Source organism: Eschrichtius robustus, chromosome 6 (genome assembly GCF_028021215.1).
Source record: "Eschrichtius robustus isolate mEscRob2 chromosome 6, mEscRob2.pri, whole genome shotgun sequence".
Lineage (NCBI taxonomy): Eukaryota > Metazoa > Chordata > Mammalia > Artiodactyla > Eschrichtiidae > Eschrichtius > Eschrichtius robustus.
In genome coordinates, this window is record NC_090829.1 from 144,234,747 (window position 1) to 144,256,500 (window position 21,754).

A 21,754-nucleotide genomic window follows, 5' to 3' on the forward strand; every position below is an offset into this window, starting at 1 on the left:
TGAATTTTAAAATAATATTGTTTTTGATCATGTATGTCCTTTGTGAACTCCTTAAAAAATACAGGATCATGGAAAGAATTTATCAACATTTCATACAAATTACATGTAATTCTACCATTCAGTGATAACCATTGTCGGTTTAGAATTTAGCTTCTTTTTTCCTATAAATAGATCCTTTAGTTACCTACTTACATAGGTACATATTTAAACATTCTTGGAGATCATAATGAAAATGCGCTTTTGGATGATGTCTTATTACTTAATGTATCGTAAGCACCTTCCCATGTCATCAAATCTCACAAACTTTTTTTTTTTTACAACTGCAAGATATTTATATGGATGTACTTCAGCAATTTTTCTCAGTGATGGTGTGACATTAATTTTACCATATAAGTATTTTTCCACTTCCCAAATTATTTTTCAGAGTCCTAGAACTGTTGGGTCAAAGGATAGGATTTTGTGTGTTTTTAGTAAGTATTTCCCAAAACCACGTGAATGTTAATGGTCATAAAGCAATGGCCACAGTGAGGATGTTATCCAAGGCGTTCCCCAAGACCTTTAGTGGAGCAGCTTACCACACCTCAACCAAATAGACGACCTGGTGACACCTTTTCTTTTCTTTTCTTTTCTTTTCTTTTATCTTTTCAACGGGATCTGTCTCCAGGACCCAGAGATGCAGTGCTTACTGCTGTCGGACGGAAAGCGCTCCGGCCACCAGAACCACGTGGTCATTCTCCCGGCAGACGGCGGGGGCGTCATCGCGGCCATCAGCTTCGTGGGGGCCTTGAAAATTCCCGTGAGTACACGTGCCCAGGAGAGTTTCCAAAGGGGGCATTTATGCTTACTATGAACAGAAACTGGCCTGTTGATAATCAAGCTTAAAAAGAGAAATCCGTGATTCTGTAATGCATAAATTAGAAATCCATAGCATGAACCAGAAGTTGCAGACAGGTCAGCTCAGGAATGAATAAGGCTGCAGAGTTGTGTTAGCCTCTTAATAGTTATAAAATACATTATATAGGTATATTATGTATGTGAAATTCATGGGCTCCCTCAGCAGAGCATCTGGGGAGCTATGCAGAGGACTTTGAGCAGCTGTGTTCTTCTAACGGGGAGCCGTGGAGGGTGATGAAGGCAGAGCCAAGAACAGAGGCAGGATGAGAGGAGAGAGCACACCCTGCCCCTGGGGGCCGGGATGGACGACCCCGTGGGCCACACTCAGAAACACCTGGGCTCCTGCCCTTGGGTCCTATTCAGGGGAACAGACGTGGGTCTCATGCAGCAAGACCACTTCCCTCCCGCTGGCCTCGGGGAGAACCAGCAGAGAGAACCCAGAGGCTCCGTAGCGACCATGTGGGAGCTGGAAACTAAACAGTGCACCCAGAGCCTTAGAATCATGGCCCAGAAATGAAAGAACTGAGAACTTTGGCTTTAGAACAGAAACTTCTGCCAGCGCCCAGATGAAACTGGGCTGTGGAGGGCCCTGTTGCCGGTCTCCTGCCAGAAGAGAATGTTGAAGGCCAGGCCTGGACTCCTGGGGTCACTAAAAAAGATCTCTGTGGGCTGGCCAGAGGAGACGCTGGTTCTAAATTAAAAAGTTATCTTTTAAATGTTGCTAATAACAACAAGTAACTTTTCTGTTGCACCTTATTGTGTAGCCATCTCAAATACTTTTGCTAAAATGTAGGGTGCACACTATAAATAGAAGTGGGGTGGCGGAGAGAACAGGCTTCAGAGCCCTGGCCTGGCCTGACCTGACCTGGCCCTGCTGCAGATGAGCTGGGTGTGCCTGGCAAGGGTGTTAACCACTCTGGGCCTCCATTTCCTCCCTGTAATACAGGCTCAGGGCCTGAATTACTACTTAATGCTGTTCTGAGGATCAAATGAGATCATTAACTACACAATAAGCACAATGCCAGGCACATGGTAAGCATGCAGTACATCACCCACACGCACCCTCATACTGGGTCTGACCGTGAAAACATAACTTGCTTAATTTCAAAGGCACTGACATGAATTGCATATTGTGTGCTTTGCCTAGTGTTGAGGGGTGTTCATAACTCTGCAGTTAACCTGGGAGGAGCAGGGGAGGGGGTCAGTACCTTAGTGTTATCCGATTTCTCACTCAGATTTCCCAAGTGATATCCGGACTTATTGTCTCACAAGGGCCACCTCTTTCTAAACGCAGACATAAGATGGAACACAAACAAGCATTTCACAGTAGCCGTGAGATTCCAAACCTCAGTATCCTTCCTCATCAAGGTCTATGTTTCCCTTTTGGGCGTTACCAAACTCAGGGCCTGCTGTTCGCCTTTGAGAATCAATACTCAAGAGGCAAGTGTTGGTTAGAAGGGAAAGTCGCTTTAATCAGAAAAGCTGACAACCTGGGGAGAAGGCGGACTCGTGTCCCCAAAACCAACTCCAAAGATTCTGCTCGGCCATGAAAGTTTTTAAAGAGAAAAGGAGAAGGAATCTCAGTTAATCATTGAGATAAGGGGTCAGAGTTGTCACCGTCCCCCAGTGTGTGCAGGCTTGTTGACTTCTTGTGATCTTTCTTTAGATGCTCTCCTGTTCACACAATTTGTTCACAGCCTGACTGACAGGGAAGCTAAGGAAGAGATCTGGTCATCCATTGATATTAATTCCTTATTCTTCATTTTTACTTCTTTGATCTAGGAAAGAACCAACAGGTTAGGCAAGGTATTGTGTAATCAAAAGATTTGACAGGTGTGCTTAGGCCAGAGACGCGTAGACCATGGGGGTGCCTGGTTTAAGGTTAGTTACAGTACAGCTCTGCTAAAGTGACGAGAGAGAAGGGGCATCTCCTGCAGAGAGCTCTTTCCTTCCAAAAGCTGCTGACAGATCCCCCTTGTCAGAACATCATCCCATTTCTATGGGTTCATGGGGGAAGGTCCATCTTCTGTAACTTCTTCATGCGGACATAGGCTGCCATATTCTCAGAGTGGGAGAAGTTGACATGGGGCACCTCTTTGCTGACAATTTTAGTTGCCTGCTTATGTGCATGGGCAGAACAAGCTACAATTATTGGGTTGGCCAAAAAGTTCTTTCAGGTTTTTCCATAACATCTTACGGAAAGACCCAAATGAATTTTTTGGTCAACGCAATATTTTGATGCCCACAAAGACATAGGTTATTATGTGCAATAGTGTTAATCCCATTCTCTTGAGACCAGTTCTCGGAATTGTGCTAACCATAGATCCAGTACTGCTGAAGATGAAGCAGCTTATGTCATGGCTACAGTCTGGTCATCATGCAGTCAGCTTTTTCCTCTGGTGGCAGTTACAGTATCTGTAAAACAACTCAGGAATGTGCATCAGATACTGAAAGATTCGGTGACTCTGTTATCCTAGTTATTAACTGCTCGAGCCTACTCCCTTGTGACTCAGGGAGGCCTGGGAGACTTCAGCTTCTCTACAAACAAGAGGCAGGGGCATGGAGGGGCCTTTGTACTTGGAGGGGGAGGGGGTGTTGCAGGGTTCTACCTGGTTCCATGGGTGTTTCCCCAACACCCACTAGTCTGCTTAGTGCCAGGCAGGTGGAGGTAGCCTGTGTATCTTACAGAATAGTCAGAATTGTTTGTGCTGTGTGTTTCCAGATCTCTGTATCCTTTGCAGTGATTTCAATTTTAGGGGAAAAAGAAATAGCCAATAAATACTCAGTAACTAGGTGACTCTGCACAACATCTGTGCCCTTTGAGAACCCCTTTAATAGCTAAGTTTCAGAGAGATGTGGTGTGAGAATTAAACCAGTAGTATTTTTATTGACTCTGATCTGATGTAAAGACATTGAATTTCAACCTTAAAGGGTAAGAGTCCATATCGGTCAGTTCTCCAGTTACCTCATGTCCTCCACAGCGATACAGTAGCCGTGCATCTGGAGGTGCTAAACCCAGACCCAAGATGTGGGCTGTTTTTACGGGAATGAAGTGCTGTGTAATTCTATTGCATATTTCAGCAAACCTGCTGAGTCCACTTTCGGGGTGAACCCCCGCTCTCTCTCTCTCTTTCAGGGCGTGATAGAGTTCTCTCTGTGTCTACTGTTTGCCAAGTTGGTCAGCTATACTTTCCTCTTCTGGCTTCCACTGTACATCACAAATGTAGGTGAGTACCTGTTACTAGCTGGGAAGTTCTGCGCAGGGGCTGTGGTCGGGACTCCCTTTTATCCACTGGTGTCTACAGTCTTGGAAAGGAAAGGGATGGACGATGCTTTTGAATCAAACAACATGATTAGTAGAAATGTACAGACCAAAAGAATTCAGACAGCAACGTTTTACTGCCATAATGATAACCTGGATGGGGTTTAAAGGGTTGACACGGTATATCCCAGCTGTGGCTACAAATCCCACGGGGTTCTTCCTATCTGGGGCGGCCTGCTTTTAAATGTAGGCTGCATCGGACTTTGGGTCACAGTAGCTGGTGAGCAGGAGAAGAGAGGCCTGAGGGATCTGAGATAATAACGGCTGAATAACTGACCTGGAAATGGCTTCTTGGAGATGAGCTCGAACTCTGGGGAGCGGACAGTTGGTCTCGCATTTCCAAAGTCCAGCCGGGGCTGAAGCTGTAGACTGTGACAGAGCGGACTTGCCCCGTAGTAACGCCCGCTCCCTGTCCTGTGCGTGACCACGCGGGAAGATGGGCAGGGACCAGCGGCTCCTCAGGGGAGGGGTCCTGTGCAGGGGCTGCAGCCGCGGCTAAAGGGACAGGGATGGTCAAGGAGGGCCCCGAGCTCTGGGCCCCGGGGTCAGGGATTGTGAGGACAAAGCAAAGAAACCAGGGTCCCCGGGAGGAGCGGGCTGTAGCGAACGTGGAGAGACATTTGGGACACGGGGGCTCCAGAGTACAGACCAGTAATTGCTGGCAGTGACGTAGGACCAGCAGAGGTGGATGGGAGCCCCAGGCCGGAGGGCTGAGTTTCTTGGGGATGGAGGTTGAGGAGGCGGTGAGGGGACCACCCTATGTTAGCAGGGACCCGGTCTAGGCGGGGCTTCGGAGCTTCTTTCCCGGGCTAGCGACCTCCACTCGTTACCACAGGCAAGGCGCACGCAGCGTAGACAGGTGGGCCCTTGATAGGCCGGCCCTGCACCTTCCACCCCAGCGGTCTCCTGTGACTGCGAAGGGCTCACATCATGAGTTACCGGCATTTACCATCTGAGGGATTGTTTGAAAAGAGCCGAGTTCCCGGTCTGTGCCATTCGGGCCTCTAGGAAGGGCAGGACCTGATTCACAGTCCGGAGGCTCCCAAACCTCCAGGCACTGGCCAGCCGGAATCCAGCTTAAAGCTCAGGGTTTGTGCTAAGTCCAGCGACGGATCCTGAGCTGAGCGTGGGGAGACCTCGGTCCCCTCCTCTGGAGGAGAAGGTTCCAGCCCCCCCCCCCGGCCTGAAAGCTGGGGGTCGTATGGTCCGTGTCCAGGGCGCTCTTGCGGGCCAGCCCCTTCCCCAGGTGGTGCCCCACAGGCCCTGCCTCGCCTTCGGGCCGTGTCTGACTTCACGGCTGCCCCGAGGGGGCCACAGAGCAAAGGCGGGGCAATGCTTAGACTGAGCGGGGGGAACCCTCACCTTTCGGTTGGGAGTGTTCTGTTTCCATCGTCTCCGTGTGTCTGCCCGCAGAGCGGACTCCTTTCCTTCCTTCTCCTCTGATAATTACTACCTTGATACTAATCTGATAACGGATCTAATAACTGCTGCTTGGTTTAAATCATGCTTCTGAAACAAAAGAATGTCGTGTGCGGCTCGCAGGCTGCTGCGACTTGCTTGCGGTGACGCTCTGCTGTCACGTTAATAGATCACCTTGACGTCAAGAAGGCCGGGGAGCTCTCCACCTTGTTTGATGTGGGCGGGATCTTCGGTGAGTTCATTTTTGTTCTGCTTTGACTAAGACCTTCGCCGCCACAGCGCTGCGTGAACGCCCGTGGCCTGCACGCCCTTTGAGTGGACCTCCAACTGGGAGGCCCCCGAGCCGGGCCTCTGAGGGCAGGTCCCTCCCCCTCCTGGGCCTTGAGCTGGTGCTCCCTGGGGACCAGGGCACGCCTCACGTGGACGACAGACGGGCGGCGTTAGGACCCTCACAGGCAAAGGGGCTTTGAGGCCAGCCTGAGGGCCGACCCCTAGACCTAGGTGCCCTCGGGTCGCGGGTCGGCAGCCCTGGGGCAGCTAGCTTCCTGCTCGCGGGCTGCGGAAACGGGTCTGGAGAGGAGGTCGTTCCCTTCTTGCCGCTGCTGCAGCACGGGTCCTGCTTCCTCTCCACGGGGTCCTGCCCTGGCCACACACGCCCCTCAGGACCCTCCCTCTCCCTTGCAGGTGGGATCCTGGCGGGTGTGATCTCCGATCGACTGGAGAAAAGGGCCTCCACCTGCGGCCTGATGCTGCTGCTCGCAGCCCCGACGGTGAGACCAGCCCCCACCTCGCAGGGCCCCTGCGCCTCCGGAAACAGCTTGTCTGTCTCCCCCCAGCGCACACGCCAGCTGCCCGGGCCCCCTCCTCTCAGGGCTCTGGTTTCTGGGAACTGGCATCACCTCAACCCCAATCAGTGCCCCCCGCCCCCTCTCACTCTCCCCCTCCCCCATGCACACTGCACATTGCTCCCGGCACACTGCACACTCTCCCTGCACACTGCTCACTGCTCCCTGCACACTGCACGCACACTGCTCACTGCTCCCTGCACACTGCACACTCCCTGCACACTACTCCCTTCACATTGCACACTCTCCCTGCACACTGCTCACTGCACACTGCACACTCTCCCTGCACACTGCACACTCCCTGCACACTACTCCCTTCACATTGCACACTCTCCCTGCACACTGCACACTGCTCACTGCACACTGCACACTCTCCCTGCACACTGCACACTGCTCACTGCACACTCTCCCTGCACACTGCACACTCTCCCTGCTCACTGCACACTGCACACTCTCCCTGCACACTGCACACTCCCTGCACACTGCACACTCTCCCTGCACACTGCTCACTGCACACTCTCCCTGCACACTGCTCACTGCTCCCTGCACACTGCACGCTCCCTGCACACTGGTCCCTGCACACTGCACACTCTCCCTGCACACTGCACACGTGCAACAACGCTGCTTCTCACTCATCCCTGGCTTCACGTGTGCCGTGTGGACTGTTCCCTTTGGGACACCCCTCCCCCAACAGGCTCCTGCTCATTTTTAGGGTCCCTGCTGCAGCTGCCCAACCCGCCTCCCCGGGCAGCGTCAACCCTCCCGTCATAATACAGGTTCCACTGCTTTTCGAGCATTTAGTAGTGCCTGACCTTGGGCGAGTGACTTTCCCTCTGAGCCTCAGTTTCCTCATCTGAAAAATGAGGATGACAGTAGCACCACCTCACAGTGTGAACGTGAGGATCAAGGGGAGCATCGTTATACCATCACTGTTTTCACAAACAGCAACATCGTACATAGTATTATTACTTGTCAACCTGCACTCTAATTATTTGCCCATCTGCCACTCCACTGGGCTGTGACCGTCCCCAGAACAAAGCCCAGTCTTCAGTTGTCCTGGGGCCTTGGACACTGCCCAGCACAGACCCTCAAAGAACCTTGACTCAGAAGTGCTGAGTGTGGCCCCCTTGCCACCCAGGCCCTGGTGTTCGGGACAGACAGCCTGGGAGGGCACACGGAGCTCAGGGGGAGCTGCCCCAAACCCAGGCCCCTCCCCTGGGAGCTCAGAGTGGGGACATCCCCCCTGGGTTCCCAGCTCACAGGGTGATCAGACCCTGTGTGTCTGGGACAAGCCTGGGGACAGTTTGCCGAGCACTCTGGATGCCTGTCTTTGGGTAGCCTGCCAGGGCAGCGTGGCCTTCCTTCCTTTCTAGGGGTTTCCACTGTCTGGTTGGCTGCCTGAGAATCACCTTTCAGAAATACAGGTTCCTGGGTAATCTCTCAGCTAGTCGTAGTAAACCTTTGTCTTTCTCTGGTTTTGACACCGTTCACAGCTCTACATGTTCTCTGCCATCAGCAAAATGGGTCTAGAAGCCACCATCGGTGAGTCTATGAGGCCTTTCTTTTCTTTCACACACATTTTTCTATTTTGTCCACACAGCTTTGTGAAATGAAATTTAAAAATCAACAAAGAAGCATGCAGTTTGTGTGATGTGGCTAAAATTGTCCCCGTGTCCCTCTTTGGGGGGTAGGGGGGCAGATGGGAGGGGCCCATAGAGACTCCTGCTCCCGGACCTAAGGCCTCAGGTTTAAGGGCCAGCGTGGGAGGGTGCAGGCCCCTGGGCTGGGGCGGTGAGAAGCTCTGGGTGCCCAGTGCAGGAGGCACTCAGAGAAGCCGCACATCCCCCGGAAGGCGGCAGGCGGGCCTGCGGAGACCTGCACCTCCAGCATCACCAGCCCAGGGGCACCGTCCCCTCTTAGCTGCTCTGTCAGCTGCCATTCTGGGCACAGTTGCTATTTTTAACTTCCTGCAAGGAGCGCTGTCAAATTATGGCTCTGACACTGAGTAAATACTTCTGTTGTCACGTGACAGCAGTGGGGCTTGGTAGGGATCCCATTAAAAGTTATCCAGAGGGCAGGTTCGTGATTCAAGGAGACGATGGAGTTTCCTGGAACCCCTCGGTCCAGAAGCTTCCGCACAGAGGAATGTGAACCAGAGGATGGTCTGGGAAAGGGAGCCCAGGGGACAGGTTATGAGCTCGGTGGTCCCGCCCGTGCGGAGCTGGGCTGTGCAGCTTGGGTGCAGAGAGGAAGCCCTGTCTGCTGCAGGCGAGGCTGTGGCTGGTGGTGGCATCCAGGCGCTCCCCCGCGTCACGTCTGTGGTCCCGTCTGTGCCCGGGTGCCGGGGCTCTCAGTTCCTCTTGGCTTTTGACAACAGCTGCTGCCCATCAGGTTTGAGCAGGCGGGGACCAGGTCCTCTGAGCAGAGCTTGGATCTTTGGGAAAGTGTGATTGGACTTAGAGACATCTCAGGGCAAGTTTGAAGGAAGATGTTTGTGACGCTTGCCCCAGCAGTGGCCACTCCCCGCACCGGCCTGCGCGCCGACCCGTGTGTGATGCCGGGATGCCCACCTAGGGAGTAGCTAAGACGGTGGAGGCTCTCCTGCAGGGCCCTGTCCTGCTGGCTGAATCACCCTCCCGGTTTCCGTTTCCCACAGCCATGCTGCTCCTCAGCGGGGCCCTGGTCAGCGGGCCGTACGCACTGATCACGACCGCCGTCTCCGCCGACCTGGTGAGTGCGGGCAGCTCAGCGCAGAGCCGGGGCCACATGCTGCCCGGGGTGGCCACCCTTTCCATCACGACGCAGTGGTCTCTGTTAGTAAGACGGTCTGTTTCTGTAAGCACTCTTTTGCAGATGACCAGTAAGGACGCCAGGAGTCTTCTGAAGCAAATAAGGGGACATGGCAGTCCCGTCCCATAAACGAGTGGGCCGAGATGGTCTGAGGCCCGAGGTCCGAAGCCAGTATCTGGCTCGCTCCTCTGAGCTGCCCTGGCAGCCGCGGAGGCTGGTGGCCGTGTGCCCCAGAGGCCCCCCTCGGGGCCTCAGCAGAGTCCAGCGCACCCCGGGTGCCCCCTCTGTGCCCAGCCCCCTGCTGGTCTTGGGGACTTCAGGGACAAGCCCGGTGGGGTCCTGGCCCTGGGAGGACATACTCCAGGTAGGAGGCCAACACGGTAAAGAAATGGTTCATGTACAGGGTGGTGAATGCCACGGCAGGGCCACCCAGGGCCTTGGAATCCACGGGGGCTCCTGACCAGTTCTCCCTGGAGGGGAGGCTTCTTACAGATGACATTTGACTCTCGACCTTAGGGACCCTGAGAGAGCAGGGCTGTCTCATCCACCTGATAGGAAAGACAGTCATCTCGTGCAGTGGCCACGTGCAGACACCTGAAGGACGCACTGCACTGAAATACAAAATCCCCTGTTAGAAGGTGGTTTCCATAAATAAACGGGAGAGAAGAGGCAAGTGTCCTGCACAGAAGGGTTTATGCAGGTCCTCTGCCCTGGGGGAGGGAGAACACCCCCCCCCTTTCCTAAGGGGCAGGCTGTGCACAGGGATGTCCTCCCACAGAGGGCAGCGTGGGGAGGGGGAAATAGAGTAACTTCTCAGGGGAGAAACCTAACAGCCCCACCTCCACCAGGGGTCACCATCAACACCAGCAGGGATGCACGGATGCCGGGTAAGAGGTGATGAGCACAGCCCTTCACCTCTGTGGTCCCCCTCCCAGAACCCACACCCCATCCAATCACAAGAAACAAGGAAAGTCCCAGAAATAAAGTCTGAGAAGCTGTCACAGCCAAGAGGAGCCCCAGGAGACACAATGACTAAATCTTATTCAGTGTCCTGGGTGGGATCCTGGGACAGAGAGAGATTAAATTAGACACTAGGTAAAAACCCAGGGGGTCTGAATACAGTGTAGACTTTCGTGAGTACTGCGTCGGTAGTGGGTCATTCATCGTGATAAACACAGCCTAAAGGAGTAAGATGTTAACACAGGGGAAAGTGGGAGCAGGGTCTGCCACACTCTGCTCTCTCTTTGCAAATTTTCCGTGACTCTAAGACTATTCTAAAATTAAAAGCTTATTTAAAATCATGAGCAGTTCCCCAGAAGTGGTTTACAGACTTGTGGGCGGGGCGGCCGGGCCTCCCAGCCATCTGGTCCTGCATCCCCTCCCCCAGCCAGCTCCCGAGCGCCCTTGAACTTCCCTGCCAGCTCCAGTGGCCCCTCTTCACTTCGGCATCTCTCAGGTCCTTTCTGCGTCAGACCCAGAAGCCACCAGCCGCCAGCTCACTCCCCTGTTTGGAAACCACAGCAAGCCCATGCCTCTGCAGTCCCCACGCCTGCTCCCGTGTCCCCTTCTCTTAGGGCCGCGGGCAGTTCGTCTGCCTGGCGGTCGGCCCTCTTAGAGCCACCAGCCTGCCCTCTGCACTGTCTTCGGCATCCCAGCCTCTTTTCTTCTGGGCAGAACCAGAAGTCCTGCCCTGACAGGTCAGCCGAGAGCAGAAGAGGAGGGAGGAGTGGGAGGGCGTGCTTTTCTCTTCCGCGTCCCCACGAGGGCTCTGGCCCACCCTCACGTTGACAGACGGCTCCTAAAACTGCCTTTACAAAACGTGTCCAAGCTCCTGTCTGTGTGAGCACAGAACATTCTGGAAGGGTGTACACCAGACCAGCAGCGTGTTTGCCCTCATGGAGTTAGAGGGCGGGGGAGGGACTTTCACAGATTGCGGAAAACGTGGATTCTGGGGGATTATCTCTTCGTGTGTGTGCTTTATTTTATACTATAGATGTATGTATACACACACAAGCACTTGTTGTATTTTACAAGCTTTGGTTTATTTGTATAGTTTTAGGCTTCCAGGCACTATTTTTCCTGCTTTATTTTTTCCTTTTATTGTCCTCAGTTTGTGATTTTTTTCCCCCAAAACCTATATGTGTGGCTTTTTGAAAACCAGAGGTCCTGTTGGTTTTTCATTTAGGACTTGTGCCCCCTACATTGGTTTCTTGGGTCCTGCCCTCTTACCCGTCCCCGGGCATTTGCCATTAATTAGATACTGCAGAGCCGTCTCACCCACAGCACAGAAAGCCCCAGGCAGACACACGGACGTGGGCATTAGCAGTGGCACAGCTTAGGGACCAGACGAACACCATTCATCTTTTCATTTTCCACGCTGGCCGATACGGTGCCTCGGAGATTGTGCCGAGGAAAGATTTGTTTATTGAAGAGAATTCTAAGAACTTTTTTCAAACTTGAATATATTTGGACAAGTATTTCTGATGAGTTCTTACTATTAAAAGCACTTGAAACTTTGCATCTTTTTCCAAGGTGAGTTTGGGATGGAATAGAGCTTAAATTTTCTGATGGAAATACCCCACATTTTGCTTTGCAAAATTATTTGGGTGAATTGTCATATAGGAGGTGTAGGTTTATTTCTGCCTCTGCTGTTTCTGGGACGTGTTTCACATTTGTGTTTCCCTCTCTTCTAGGGGACTCATAAAAGTCTGAAGGGAAACTCCCACGCCCTGGCCACCGTGACCGCCATCATTGACGGAACTGGGTCTGTAGGTACGTGGATGCTTTTAGCCCGTCATTGTGGCCCTAGGGGAGACACATCGTCACATCCTAGTTAACAGACGCCCAGGATTCCAGTTGCCTTGGTGATATTAGGATCAGCTGGCCTTCTTAAAATGTGAGCAGATCAAAAGCACATGCAAACCCAGAGCAAAGAGGTGGCTGGCCCTGCCTATCCTCTTTGGTCGGATGGTTCCAGAGGAGACCTGCGCATGTGGCTGGCAAAACAAGGTTTCCTCGGTCTGAAAGGAGGTGGGCCCAGGTTTTCTTCCAAGCCGGTGGTGGGCAGACTATGGCCTACGGGCCACTGGGCCACTGACTGTTTATCACCGTCGTTTCAAGGGAGATAGAATCTTATTTCAATGTAAATGACGGGTGAACCGGTGGGTCCCACAGCACACAAGACTCCGAGTGTTACCAGCCCCGTTAAGGATCCTGGGGAGAATGCAGTAGCATATTCTGGGGGGAAAGAGGAGCAAAATAAACAACTCACCGCTCTGAGCTGGGCGGATGGGAGCTGGTAAACAGCAAGCCTGTCCTGATCCATGAGTCAGAAGGCTGACAGCAACGTCCTTGACCTTTGTTGAGCCTCTTGGGAGGAGCACACAGACCGGGACCCCTCCTGCCAAGACCCCAGAGCTGCCTGCCCCGGGCTCCTGCGTCGGCGAGGGCCCCTTTCTGGAGACGCGGGAACTGAAGCTGGGAGGTGGACTGGAGTGGCCCCCACGGCTGCTGCGGAGGATCTCGGTTGCATCCTGATGTGTCACCTACCGCCCCAGGCCCCTGAAGTGGGGGGACAATGAGAGAGAGGGCAGGCCAGCTGGGGAGGGGCCCTGGGCGGTCTGGAACACCCCTGTAGCAGTAAACCAAGCGCTTGCCGGACCAAAGCGGCTCTGTAAGCACAGTTCCACCCAATACTGGCCTCTCCGTGGGCCCTCCTCGGTCCACCCTGTCTGGGGCGTGCGGACCCCTCCCTGCCCAGGCTCAGGGCCTCTCCCCGCTGGCCCGCCCTCCTCTGGAGCACCGTGCACCTGTCTACTCTGTACGGTCCTCTCTCCCTGCACCTGAATGGAAGCCCCAGGAGGACAGGAGTTTGTTTCGTTCTCGGTTGTACTCTGAGCCCCGAGACAGTGCCTGGGACGAAGCAGGCACTCAGTAAGTGGGTGAGGAAGGAATTGCCCGGTGGCTCTAAGACGGGAGATCGCAGGCGGGCCGGGCGGTCTCCCATCCAGGCTGTCGGGTTCGAAGATGAGGGGCCGGGTAGCAGAGGCCCCGGGCCCCCCTCAGCCTGCACGGCTCACTGGGACGGGGCCTCCCCGGTCCCTGCTCGTGCCGCACCATGATAGCGGCCGCCACTCTGGTGTTCTCGGTGAGACCATCCCCTCGGGGGCACTGCTTGGGAACCGGGGTACAGGTCTGGGGTTAGGGAGGTAGGGCAGGGGGCCGTGCCGTGTGATGGGTGTCCGCGGCCTGCCAGCACGCCCCGCCCCGGGCTCACATGGCCCCTGAGAAGTTTCCCACGGCCTGGAAAGTGCGCCGTCGGGGGACTCCTGGGCTGAGCACGGGTCTGAGGGGCTGTGTGACCCGGCAGCCTCCTCTCCGCCTTCTGTCCACAGAGGCCTCTGTCTGAGTCAGTCCAGCGCCCACTGTGACACCCTTTTCTGAAAGCAAATTGGGAGCTTGGCTAGCAGCCCTCATTGCATTTTAAAGCAGAAGATGGGGGGTTAAAAAGAAGGAAATTATGAAGTAGCCTAAAGAACACATTTTTCTTGATATCCTTCTCAAAACAAGAGGGAAGCAGAAGTCCTTGGCCCAGGGTAGAGACTCTGCGTCTCTAATCGGGGAAAGGCTCTGAGCTGCAGGATGAACCAAAGCCCAGCTCTGAACACCTGTCACCCCTCACAGAAGGAGGGCAGAGGCTAACTCAGACCATCCCTGACCTCTGCACTAAAAGCTGATCATCCAGAGTCATCACACCCACCTGATGGCTGCAGGTCCTGCACCCGGGGTCTGGCCGAGACTCGGACTCCATGGGCTCTGGCAGCCCCCGTGCACCAGGACAGAGGAGGTGGTCGCCATGGAAACGGCATGCAGGCACATCCACCACTGTGTCTCCCCCACTGTTTCTCTGCTTAAGTGCTGCCCAAGTAGATGGAAGCAAAGCAAGGCTCAAGTGGAAATTCACACTGTTCCAGCAGAAATTCTGTTTACAAGGGCGTTTACCCTGATGTATTTATTAAATGTTGTAAATGTTGGTTCTGACGGAGACAGAGCTTGACTAATTGTGAACAAGCTGTTGCCTTCTCGCAATTCACCAGAGGCAGACTGTTGCAGGGACACCAGTTCATGTGTTTGGTGCGTTCACAGGGTTGAGAACTGCATCCCAGTGGGCTGCAAGGCTGGCTGTTTCTATATGTTTATGCAGAGCGATTAAATAGAGCCCTGATTTTCTTCAAGTTAATTTTTATTTTCTCAGAGTAACACACAGTGTTGCTTTAGAAACCAGATAGTAGTCTTAGAAACTTATTATAATGCAAAATGACAGTCGCCTGCCCACGCCCCCTCCGCCCCCTCTTTCTAGAAGCCATCACTTTCGACCATTCTTTCCGGTCTTCCCCACATACGCATTTACACGTTTCTTGATCCATCACCTTTTGACCTTCTCTCCTGTCCTCCTGGTGAGGAAGTTGGGGACCTTGCTCCCCACAGCCCCTCCTCTCATCCTCCCCAACCATCCTGACTGCTTAACATCACTCACTCTTGAGCCCAGAAATAAACTTTAACTGTATACCTCCTTAATATGCACATTTTTGTTTTTCCCCAAAGTAACGAATGTCCCATTTTCCCTTTTGTTTACATTTCTGTCTCGGCTGCTCCTTCCTCTCCAGCATGGCCGGCAGCCTGCGAGGGGCCCTGCAGCCACATGACCCCTGTGCTCTGCCTAGGACACGGCTCTCATCCCAGAGCTGCTTGTACTGCCCTCCTGCAAGCCCCTTTCATGTCTTGCCCATGGTGGACCCGTTTCCTAGATCCCGTGTTTACTTCTCCTCTTTGGTGGAAAACGTCTCCTAGTAGCTTCCAAGGAATAGTTCGCAGTAGGCAGATTTGAGAGCTCGGGAGTCTGTAGGGTCTGGATTCAGTTCTCTCCCTTGATGGATAGTCTGTCTGGGTATAGAATTCTAGCTGAGGGTCCTTTTTCTCCAGAATTCTGGTGTCTTCTAGCTCCCGTTGTCACCACAGAGAAGCCCGTTGTCACCCTTAGCCCAGGCCTCCACCTCTGACCTCTGGTCTTTCCTCTTGGAGGCCCCCGGGGCTCCCTTTACCTCTGCAGCCTCTTTTCATCCCCCATGCCCTGGGCACCTGGGGCCCACCCAGTCTGGAAACACATGCCCTGCCTCCCTGGGGAAGTGTGCTGTGTTTTCTCTTTGACAAGTCTCTACTGTTTTTGTCTTCCTAGAAAACCTATTGGATGTTTAACTTTCTGGATTCATCCTTCAATTTTCTTTTGTCCTTGCCTGACGATGTCTTTGTTGTTTTCCTCTACTTTCTCAGAGATGTTCTTGGCTTTCCTTTCCAACTTCCGTACTGAACTTTTTATTTCAGGCATCACAATGCTATATTCATTAGTGTCGTTCTGCCCTTTTAGTGCATCCTGTTCTTACTTCTTGGATGCAGTGTTGTGAGATTGAATCCTGTGAAATTGCTGACGTTGGATGGTTTTCAGACACAAAAGTGGGAGTTTCGCATGATTCAACTTCTTTTTCTGTAAGTTCTCGGAGGGTATGACATTTTCCTGGGAATGTTCTTCTCCACAGTTTCTTTATTTCCTCCAGATTCCCCCTCCTCCCAGCTTGTTTGCTTTCACGTTGAGGCTTTCCTCTGACACGGGTGAACCTTGGCCATCCCATCATACATTCATATTTAAGACGGAGCCACTAAGAACTCGTCAGAAGCCCTTTCTGCACGGGGGGGCATGTCAACTGCTGGTCTTTGGGGTCCGACTGGGGTCTGGAGGAGGAGCCCCCTCCCCCACCAGGACCCACAGGGGTGTGACCTCACTGCCAGCGTTCTTGCCACCGGGAGGCAAGGTTAAGCTTCTGCTCTCCTGGGGGGTGGGTGTGGGGAGTGATCACTGAGTAGGGACGCTGAGGAGGAGAATCCTGGGATCAGAGGGGCTGGAGGGTCGTATCTAACAGTTCAAGTTCATTATAGAAGAGTCTCAGCCAGATCCCGTCTTCTCCTACTGCCCTCCCCCCTCCCCTGCCTCGTGCACTTGGGCAGTCTGGCTCTGAGCTGGGAGTCCCCGGCCCCTTCTCGTGAGCAAGGAAAACCGTGCCAGTCACGCCCTTTAAATCCCATCCTCAAAAGCAGTGCCTTCTCTCATCCACCCGTCTCCTTGTGGGTTTTAATTTTTTTTAACTCAGTTATGGTTCATCCTGGGGTGTTCGGGAGGGAAGAGATAAGCACGTGTGAACAATCCACCACGTCTACCTGGAGTCCTTCTGTGACTTTAAAAAGACACAATTGCTTCTCCGATTATAAAAGTAGTAAGCACTCTTTGTGAACACTTAAAACAGCATTAGCACGTCTAACGTAGGAAAGACCCTCATCATCCTATCTCTCGGAGGTTAAATCTCAGTCAGTAACCTGGTGTGAATTCTCCATGCTTCTTCCTGTTCCAAGCCACTGAACCATCCTACACGCGTTTCATAACTTATTCCAGTCTCTCTTAGGAAAATAAACAACTGCTGCAACAAACATTCTTAAACAGATATCTTTGGATATTTTGAGGAATATTTGCTTTCTTTTGTTTTATCGTTTTTTAAAAAATTATTTTGACGTAATTTGAGACTTACAAAAAGGTTTCAAAAATAGTACAAAGAAATCACATTTGCTTTATCATTCCCTCTTCTTCCCTCCCTGTCTCTCGCTTTTCTCTGTCTCTCTCTATGCAGACACACCCACAAATGGGCGCATATGTATACACACATGCGTGTATACTTACGAATATACACGTGAATGTTTTTTCCCAAACCACTTAAGAGTAAATTGCAGACATGCTGCCCCTTTTACCAATAGCTATGTATTCAGCGTATATTCCCCCAAAACAAGGAATTCCTGGTATAACCACAATACAATGGTCAGAATCAGGAAATTAACAGTGATACAGTATTAACATCTACAAACCTTATTCATATTTAACCAAATATTTTTATAGCATAAGAATATCTAAGGTTGTGCATTAGGTTCTGACTACTTTATAATAATTTTTTAATGGGATTGTTGGGCCAAAAGAATGGATATTGTAAAGTGAAGACATATTTTTAGATTTGCTTCCAAAACAAGCTTGTACCAATCCTGCCCTCACCAGTATGAGTACCAGGCTTTTTTATCCCTTATCAATCTGACAGCTGAGAGTGAAATTTTAGCGTTTAATGTGTTTTTTCTTTTTTCTGGCCACGCTCTGTGGCTTGCGGGATCTTAGTTCCCCAACCAGGGATCGAACCCATGCCCCCTGAAGTGGAAGCTTGGCGTCTTAACCACTGGACCGCCAGGGAAGTCCCCTTAACGTGGTTTTTTTAAGTTAAGAGTAAGGTGTTGAGCCCCTTCCTCTATATTTACTGGGCCTGGGTATTTTGGGTAGTCACGTTCCAGAGTTTTCTGCACACAGCACCACGCGTGTCCCTTTGCCTCGTTCCAGGAGCAGCGCTGGGCCCACTGCTGGCCGGGCTCCTCTCCCCGTCGGGATGGAACAACGTGTTCTACATGCTGATGTTTGCAGACGCCTGTGCCTTAGTGGTGAGTCATCCTGCTTTTCACCCAAGCAGCTTTCACGAGTGTCTCTGTGGCTGTCAGCCAAACACCGGTGGCGCTTTTTCCTGCGGACTCCTGCGGCTCTTGGCGGAGTTTGGGCCGGTGACAGACCCCTAAATGTTCGTGGTCCTAGGCCCTTTCTCTGGCTTAAACAGATGTCCGAAGCAGCAGCAGGTGGTCTCCAGCAGGATGGGAGAGAGGCTGAGAGGGGGCTCGTGTGTGCCTCGGGCGGGTTCTTGAGCCCCGCTGCTCCGAAACGTCCACCTGTGAAGTGGGCAGAATAACAGCACCAGGGACGGGGTTACCGTGGGGATTAAAGGGGACGGTGCACCGAGCTGGCCTCCCAGCCGGTGCCACGACTGTTCCCACACCCCTCCTGCCCCCAGTCGGCCGCACTGGGGAAGCAGCTGGTTCCCGCACCCAAAGGGCTGGAGTTCAGAAGAGGAGCCGGGGCCGCCCACGCAGCACTGAGCACTCCGGTCTGTGCGCCCCGCGTCTGTCCCCTCCTGCATGCGAAGGTCGGAGGCTTTCCCCGGGCTGGAGAAGGCCGGTCCCGACGGCACAGCCCTGCAGCGGCCACCTGCAAGGGTGGCCACCGCGCCCCCCGACTGGTCACCCCGCGCAGGGGCCCAGACCTGAAGCCACCGTCTCCTCTCGCGTCACCCGGAAAACCGAACGTTGATCCCAGTACAAATGAGTTGAGGATCTTGGAAATATCAACTCCATCAATTAAATGAAACTTTTATATTTTCATTCCCGGAAGCCCTAAGACACAGCTCCCCCCATTTCATACAGAATCAAATACCGACTCTCAACTTATGAACCTGTTAGGTGTTAAAAGCAGTTCCTCAATTAAGTCCCCAGATCATTTCCGCCAAGTAGCAGTGAAACTTCCATCGTTATGGCTGTTTGAGACTGAAAACACTTCAATTTCAGAAATACCAGGTAATATATACACTAAACTTCCTTTTAAAGCACAGCTAAACTCGTAAGGAAGGAAGGGATATCCCCAGGACCCCAGAATGTAAAGATAACTAAACTAAGCACCCAAGCTGATGCTGGAGCGGCCAGGGTGAGTCGTCAGCCTCAGGAATTGAGGGGCTGGGTGGTCATGCCTCCCCTCCCACACCCCTGGGACTCAGAGGCGAGGTGCTGGGCGGGCCCAGGATGCGGAGCTGGAAGTGGAGACCCCTCATCAAGCCCGGACCGTCGGGGAGTCCCTGCGTGTAGTGAAAGCACATATGTCTGCACACTGGTACAGAAGACACCCAGGATCTGTGCCATCTCAGCCCACTCACCGGACTGGGGGGAAGTCTTCCCTGAGAACTTGTAGCCATGGACCTGCTTACAGTAACCTTCAGTTTTTTAACTTAACATTATGTAAATATTACATAACACCCACAGAAAATTAAGTAAAGCTGGTTCTGGGGCAGTGATATACCTGGTTCTTCGGCAGAAGCAAATCCCAAACCACGTGAGCGGGACAGACCTCACCCCCCGCTGCATGGGGTCTCTAACACCCAGCTGCAGCTGAGCTCACACTCCCAAATCAGGAAACGTCAGGAAATGGCCCGCTGTGATGGAGTGACAGGCACAACAAACAGACCCCCAAACGGCAGGTAAAAGGGTTATCGGATAAACTGTAAAAATAAACACTTGTAACATTACTAAGATGATCATGCTGAGTGAAGTAAGTCAGAAAGGGAAAGACAAATACCATATGATATCACCTATATGTGGAATCTAAAATATGGCACAAATGAACCTATCTGCAAAACAGAAACAAGCTCACAGACATAGAGAACAGACTGTGGTTGCCAAGGGGGAGGGGGAGTGGGGGAGGGAAGGATTGGGAGTTTGGGGTCAGCAGATGCCAACTATTATACAGAGGATGGATAAGCAACAAGGACCTACTGTAGCGCACAGGGAACTATAGCCAATCTCCAGGGATAAACCATAATGGAAAAGAATATAAAAAAAGATTGTCTATATGTGTATAACTGAGTCACTTTGCTGTACAGCAGAGATTGGCACCACACTGTAAATCAACTAGACTCCAATTAAAAACAGATGAAAAAAAAAATTACCAAAGATGGCAAAGAAGGAACTGAATTCATGAGCAAAGAACAAGAACTAAAAAAGACAGAGCTGGTGAGATACAGGTATAAAGAAATCATCCAGAATGCAGCCCAGAAAGAGAAAGATGGAAAATACTAGGGAGCAGATAGAGATTGGAGGCTCAGAAGACGGCCCAGCACCGTCCAGGAGGAGCCCCAGAGGAAGAAACTGGAGGACCTGAGGCCGAAGCAGTCGTTGAAGAGAAAAGAGCTGGGTGTGAGGGGCGTGGGAGAGGATCCAGACGAATCTGCAGTCACCGGCGGACGGCGGACCAGCTTGGAAACCGTGACTCCAGTTACTTACAGGAAGCACACCTGAAATGTCAGAAAGGACGAAAGGGAAAGAAAGGGAAAACACATAACAGGGAACCAATAACTGCAAGGCCGAGGGACTGGCTAGATTAGACGAGAGGCTACAGCCAAAATCGCTGCAGGAGAGAGAGCGAGAAGGACGGTCTGCAGACGGCTCGGTGGTTCCACTGAGGACAGTCTTTTCAGCCTTAAAGACCAGACACGCCGCTTCTCTTCTGGGGTCAGTAGGCCAGTTTCACCTCCTTCCACGTCTGAGGCTGGACCTCCACGAACCCGCAGGTGACCCTGGGGGCCTGCGGACTGTCCGGCTGTGATCACGCCTGGGGGCCTGCTCTCCGAGCCCCGGGCCTTCCCCTCTCCCTCTGACCCCCGTCACACGGGGCTGCAGCCACCTGGGCGGGCTCTGGGGCCAAGAGGCCCTGTCCCTGCTGGGCAGTGCACACAGACGGCCGCTTTTGTCACGTCTGAGCAGTTGGTGGGGCGACCAGCAAGCCCTGAGGCGGCAGGGCCGGGGCTCTCGCAGAAGCCGCCCCGTGAAACAGGGCTGCTCACAGGATGGCCGGGCAGCCTCCGGTGCCGCTGGCTGCGGACACTCGCCTGGTCCTCAGTCACCCTATCTCCCCCGGTGTCACCGTGACCATGGGTCACCTTGTCCTCGCTCTCGGTCTTTTTCCCATTTGGACACTTTATGATTGGACTGGTTTCATTTTAAACAGACATCCTTCTGGCTGGAATCTGTCCTAAGGGCTTTATTCCCAGGAGCACGGCCTCCGCAGGGACACACGGGACTCGGTGCCCAGCAGCCCTGCCCTGGGACCTGGCCCCTGGGCGGCTGTGCGGGGCACTCCCGCCGCTCTGCTTGAGGCTTTTAAGTTCTTTACGTTCTGAGGAAGAGGCCCCTCCGTGGGCAGCCGCCTCCCCAGTGCCCCACGGGAGAGCCGCAGACACAGGGAACTCGAGCGCCAGCTGGGTTGGGCTCCCGGGGGGCGGGGCTGCCCCGGCATCTTCCCGGTGACAGCGGGGCACCACCCCCAGGGTCTCCTGGCAGTAACCGTGGCCTTGTCTTTGCTCTGGGTGCAGTTCCTGCTCCGCCTCATACACAAGGAGCTGAGCTGCCCGGGGTCGGCGACGGGAAACCAAGCTCTGTAAGTGCGCCCTGCCCGCTGCGCCCCTCAGCCTCTGAGCGCCAGCCCGGCCTGTCTGCTGCCAGGCCTGCTTCTCCTAAAAGACCACACCTCCCCCGTGGTCCCTGGCACTGCACGCCTCATGCACGCTCATTTTTCCTTTCCTAATAAATACCTGGTGTGGATACGATCCCGGCAACCTCTCCTCAAAATGGAGTGAAAAAATGTGCGGGGCATTTGCCTCCTTTGCTCTGCTCTTTGAGCTGCAGCTTTCGGACAAACACAGCAGCTCCCAGGCTCAGCCTGGCTCTGCTCCCCCTTCCTGTGTCCTCTCCCCTT

At 53.1% G+C, this 21,754-nt stretch overlaps 1 protein-coding gene across 1 annotated transcript in view; it reads left to right on the top strand.

Annotated features, from left to right (window-relative positions):
• The window catches only part of SLC37A1 (solute carrier family 37 member 1), a 65,766-nt gene that overhangs the window by 42,962 nt on the left and 1,050 nt on the right, over positions 1–21,754 (top strand). The window contains exons 11-19 of the mRNA XM_068545797.1: positions 665–796; positions 4,031–4,121; positions 5,805–5,867; positions 6,320–6,405; positions 7,974–8,022; positions 9,137–9,210; positions 11,964–12,042; positions 17,750–17,847; positions 21,372–21,436. Coding sequence (XP_068401898.1) covers positions 665–796; positions 4,031–4,121; positions 5,805–5,867; positions 6,320–6,405; positions 7,974–8,022; positions 9,137–9,210; positions 11,964–12,042; positions 17,750–17,847; positions 21,372–21,436 — 737 coding nt within the window. The remainder of the gene's footprint in view (positions 1–664; positions 797–4,030; positions 4,122–5,804; positions 5,868–6,319; positions 6,406–7,973; positions 8,023–9,136; positions 9,211–11,963; positions 12,043–17,749; positions 17,848–21,371; positions 21,437–21,754) is intronic.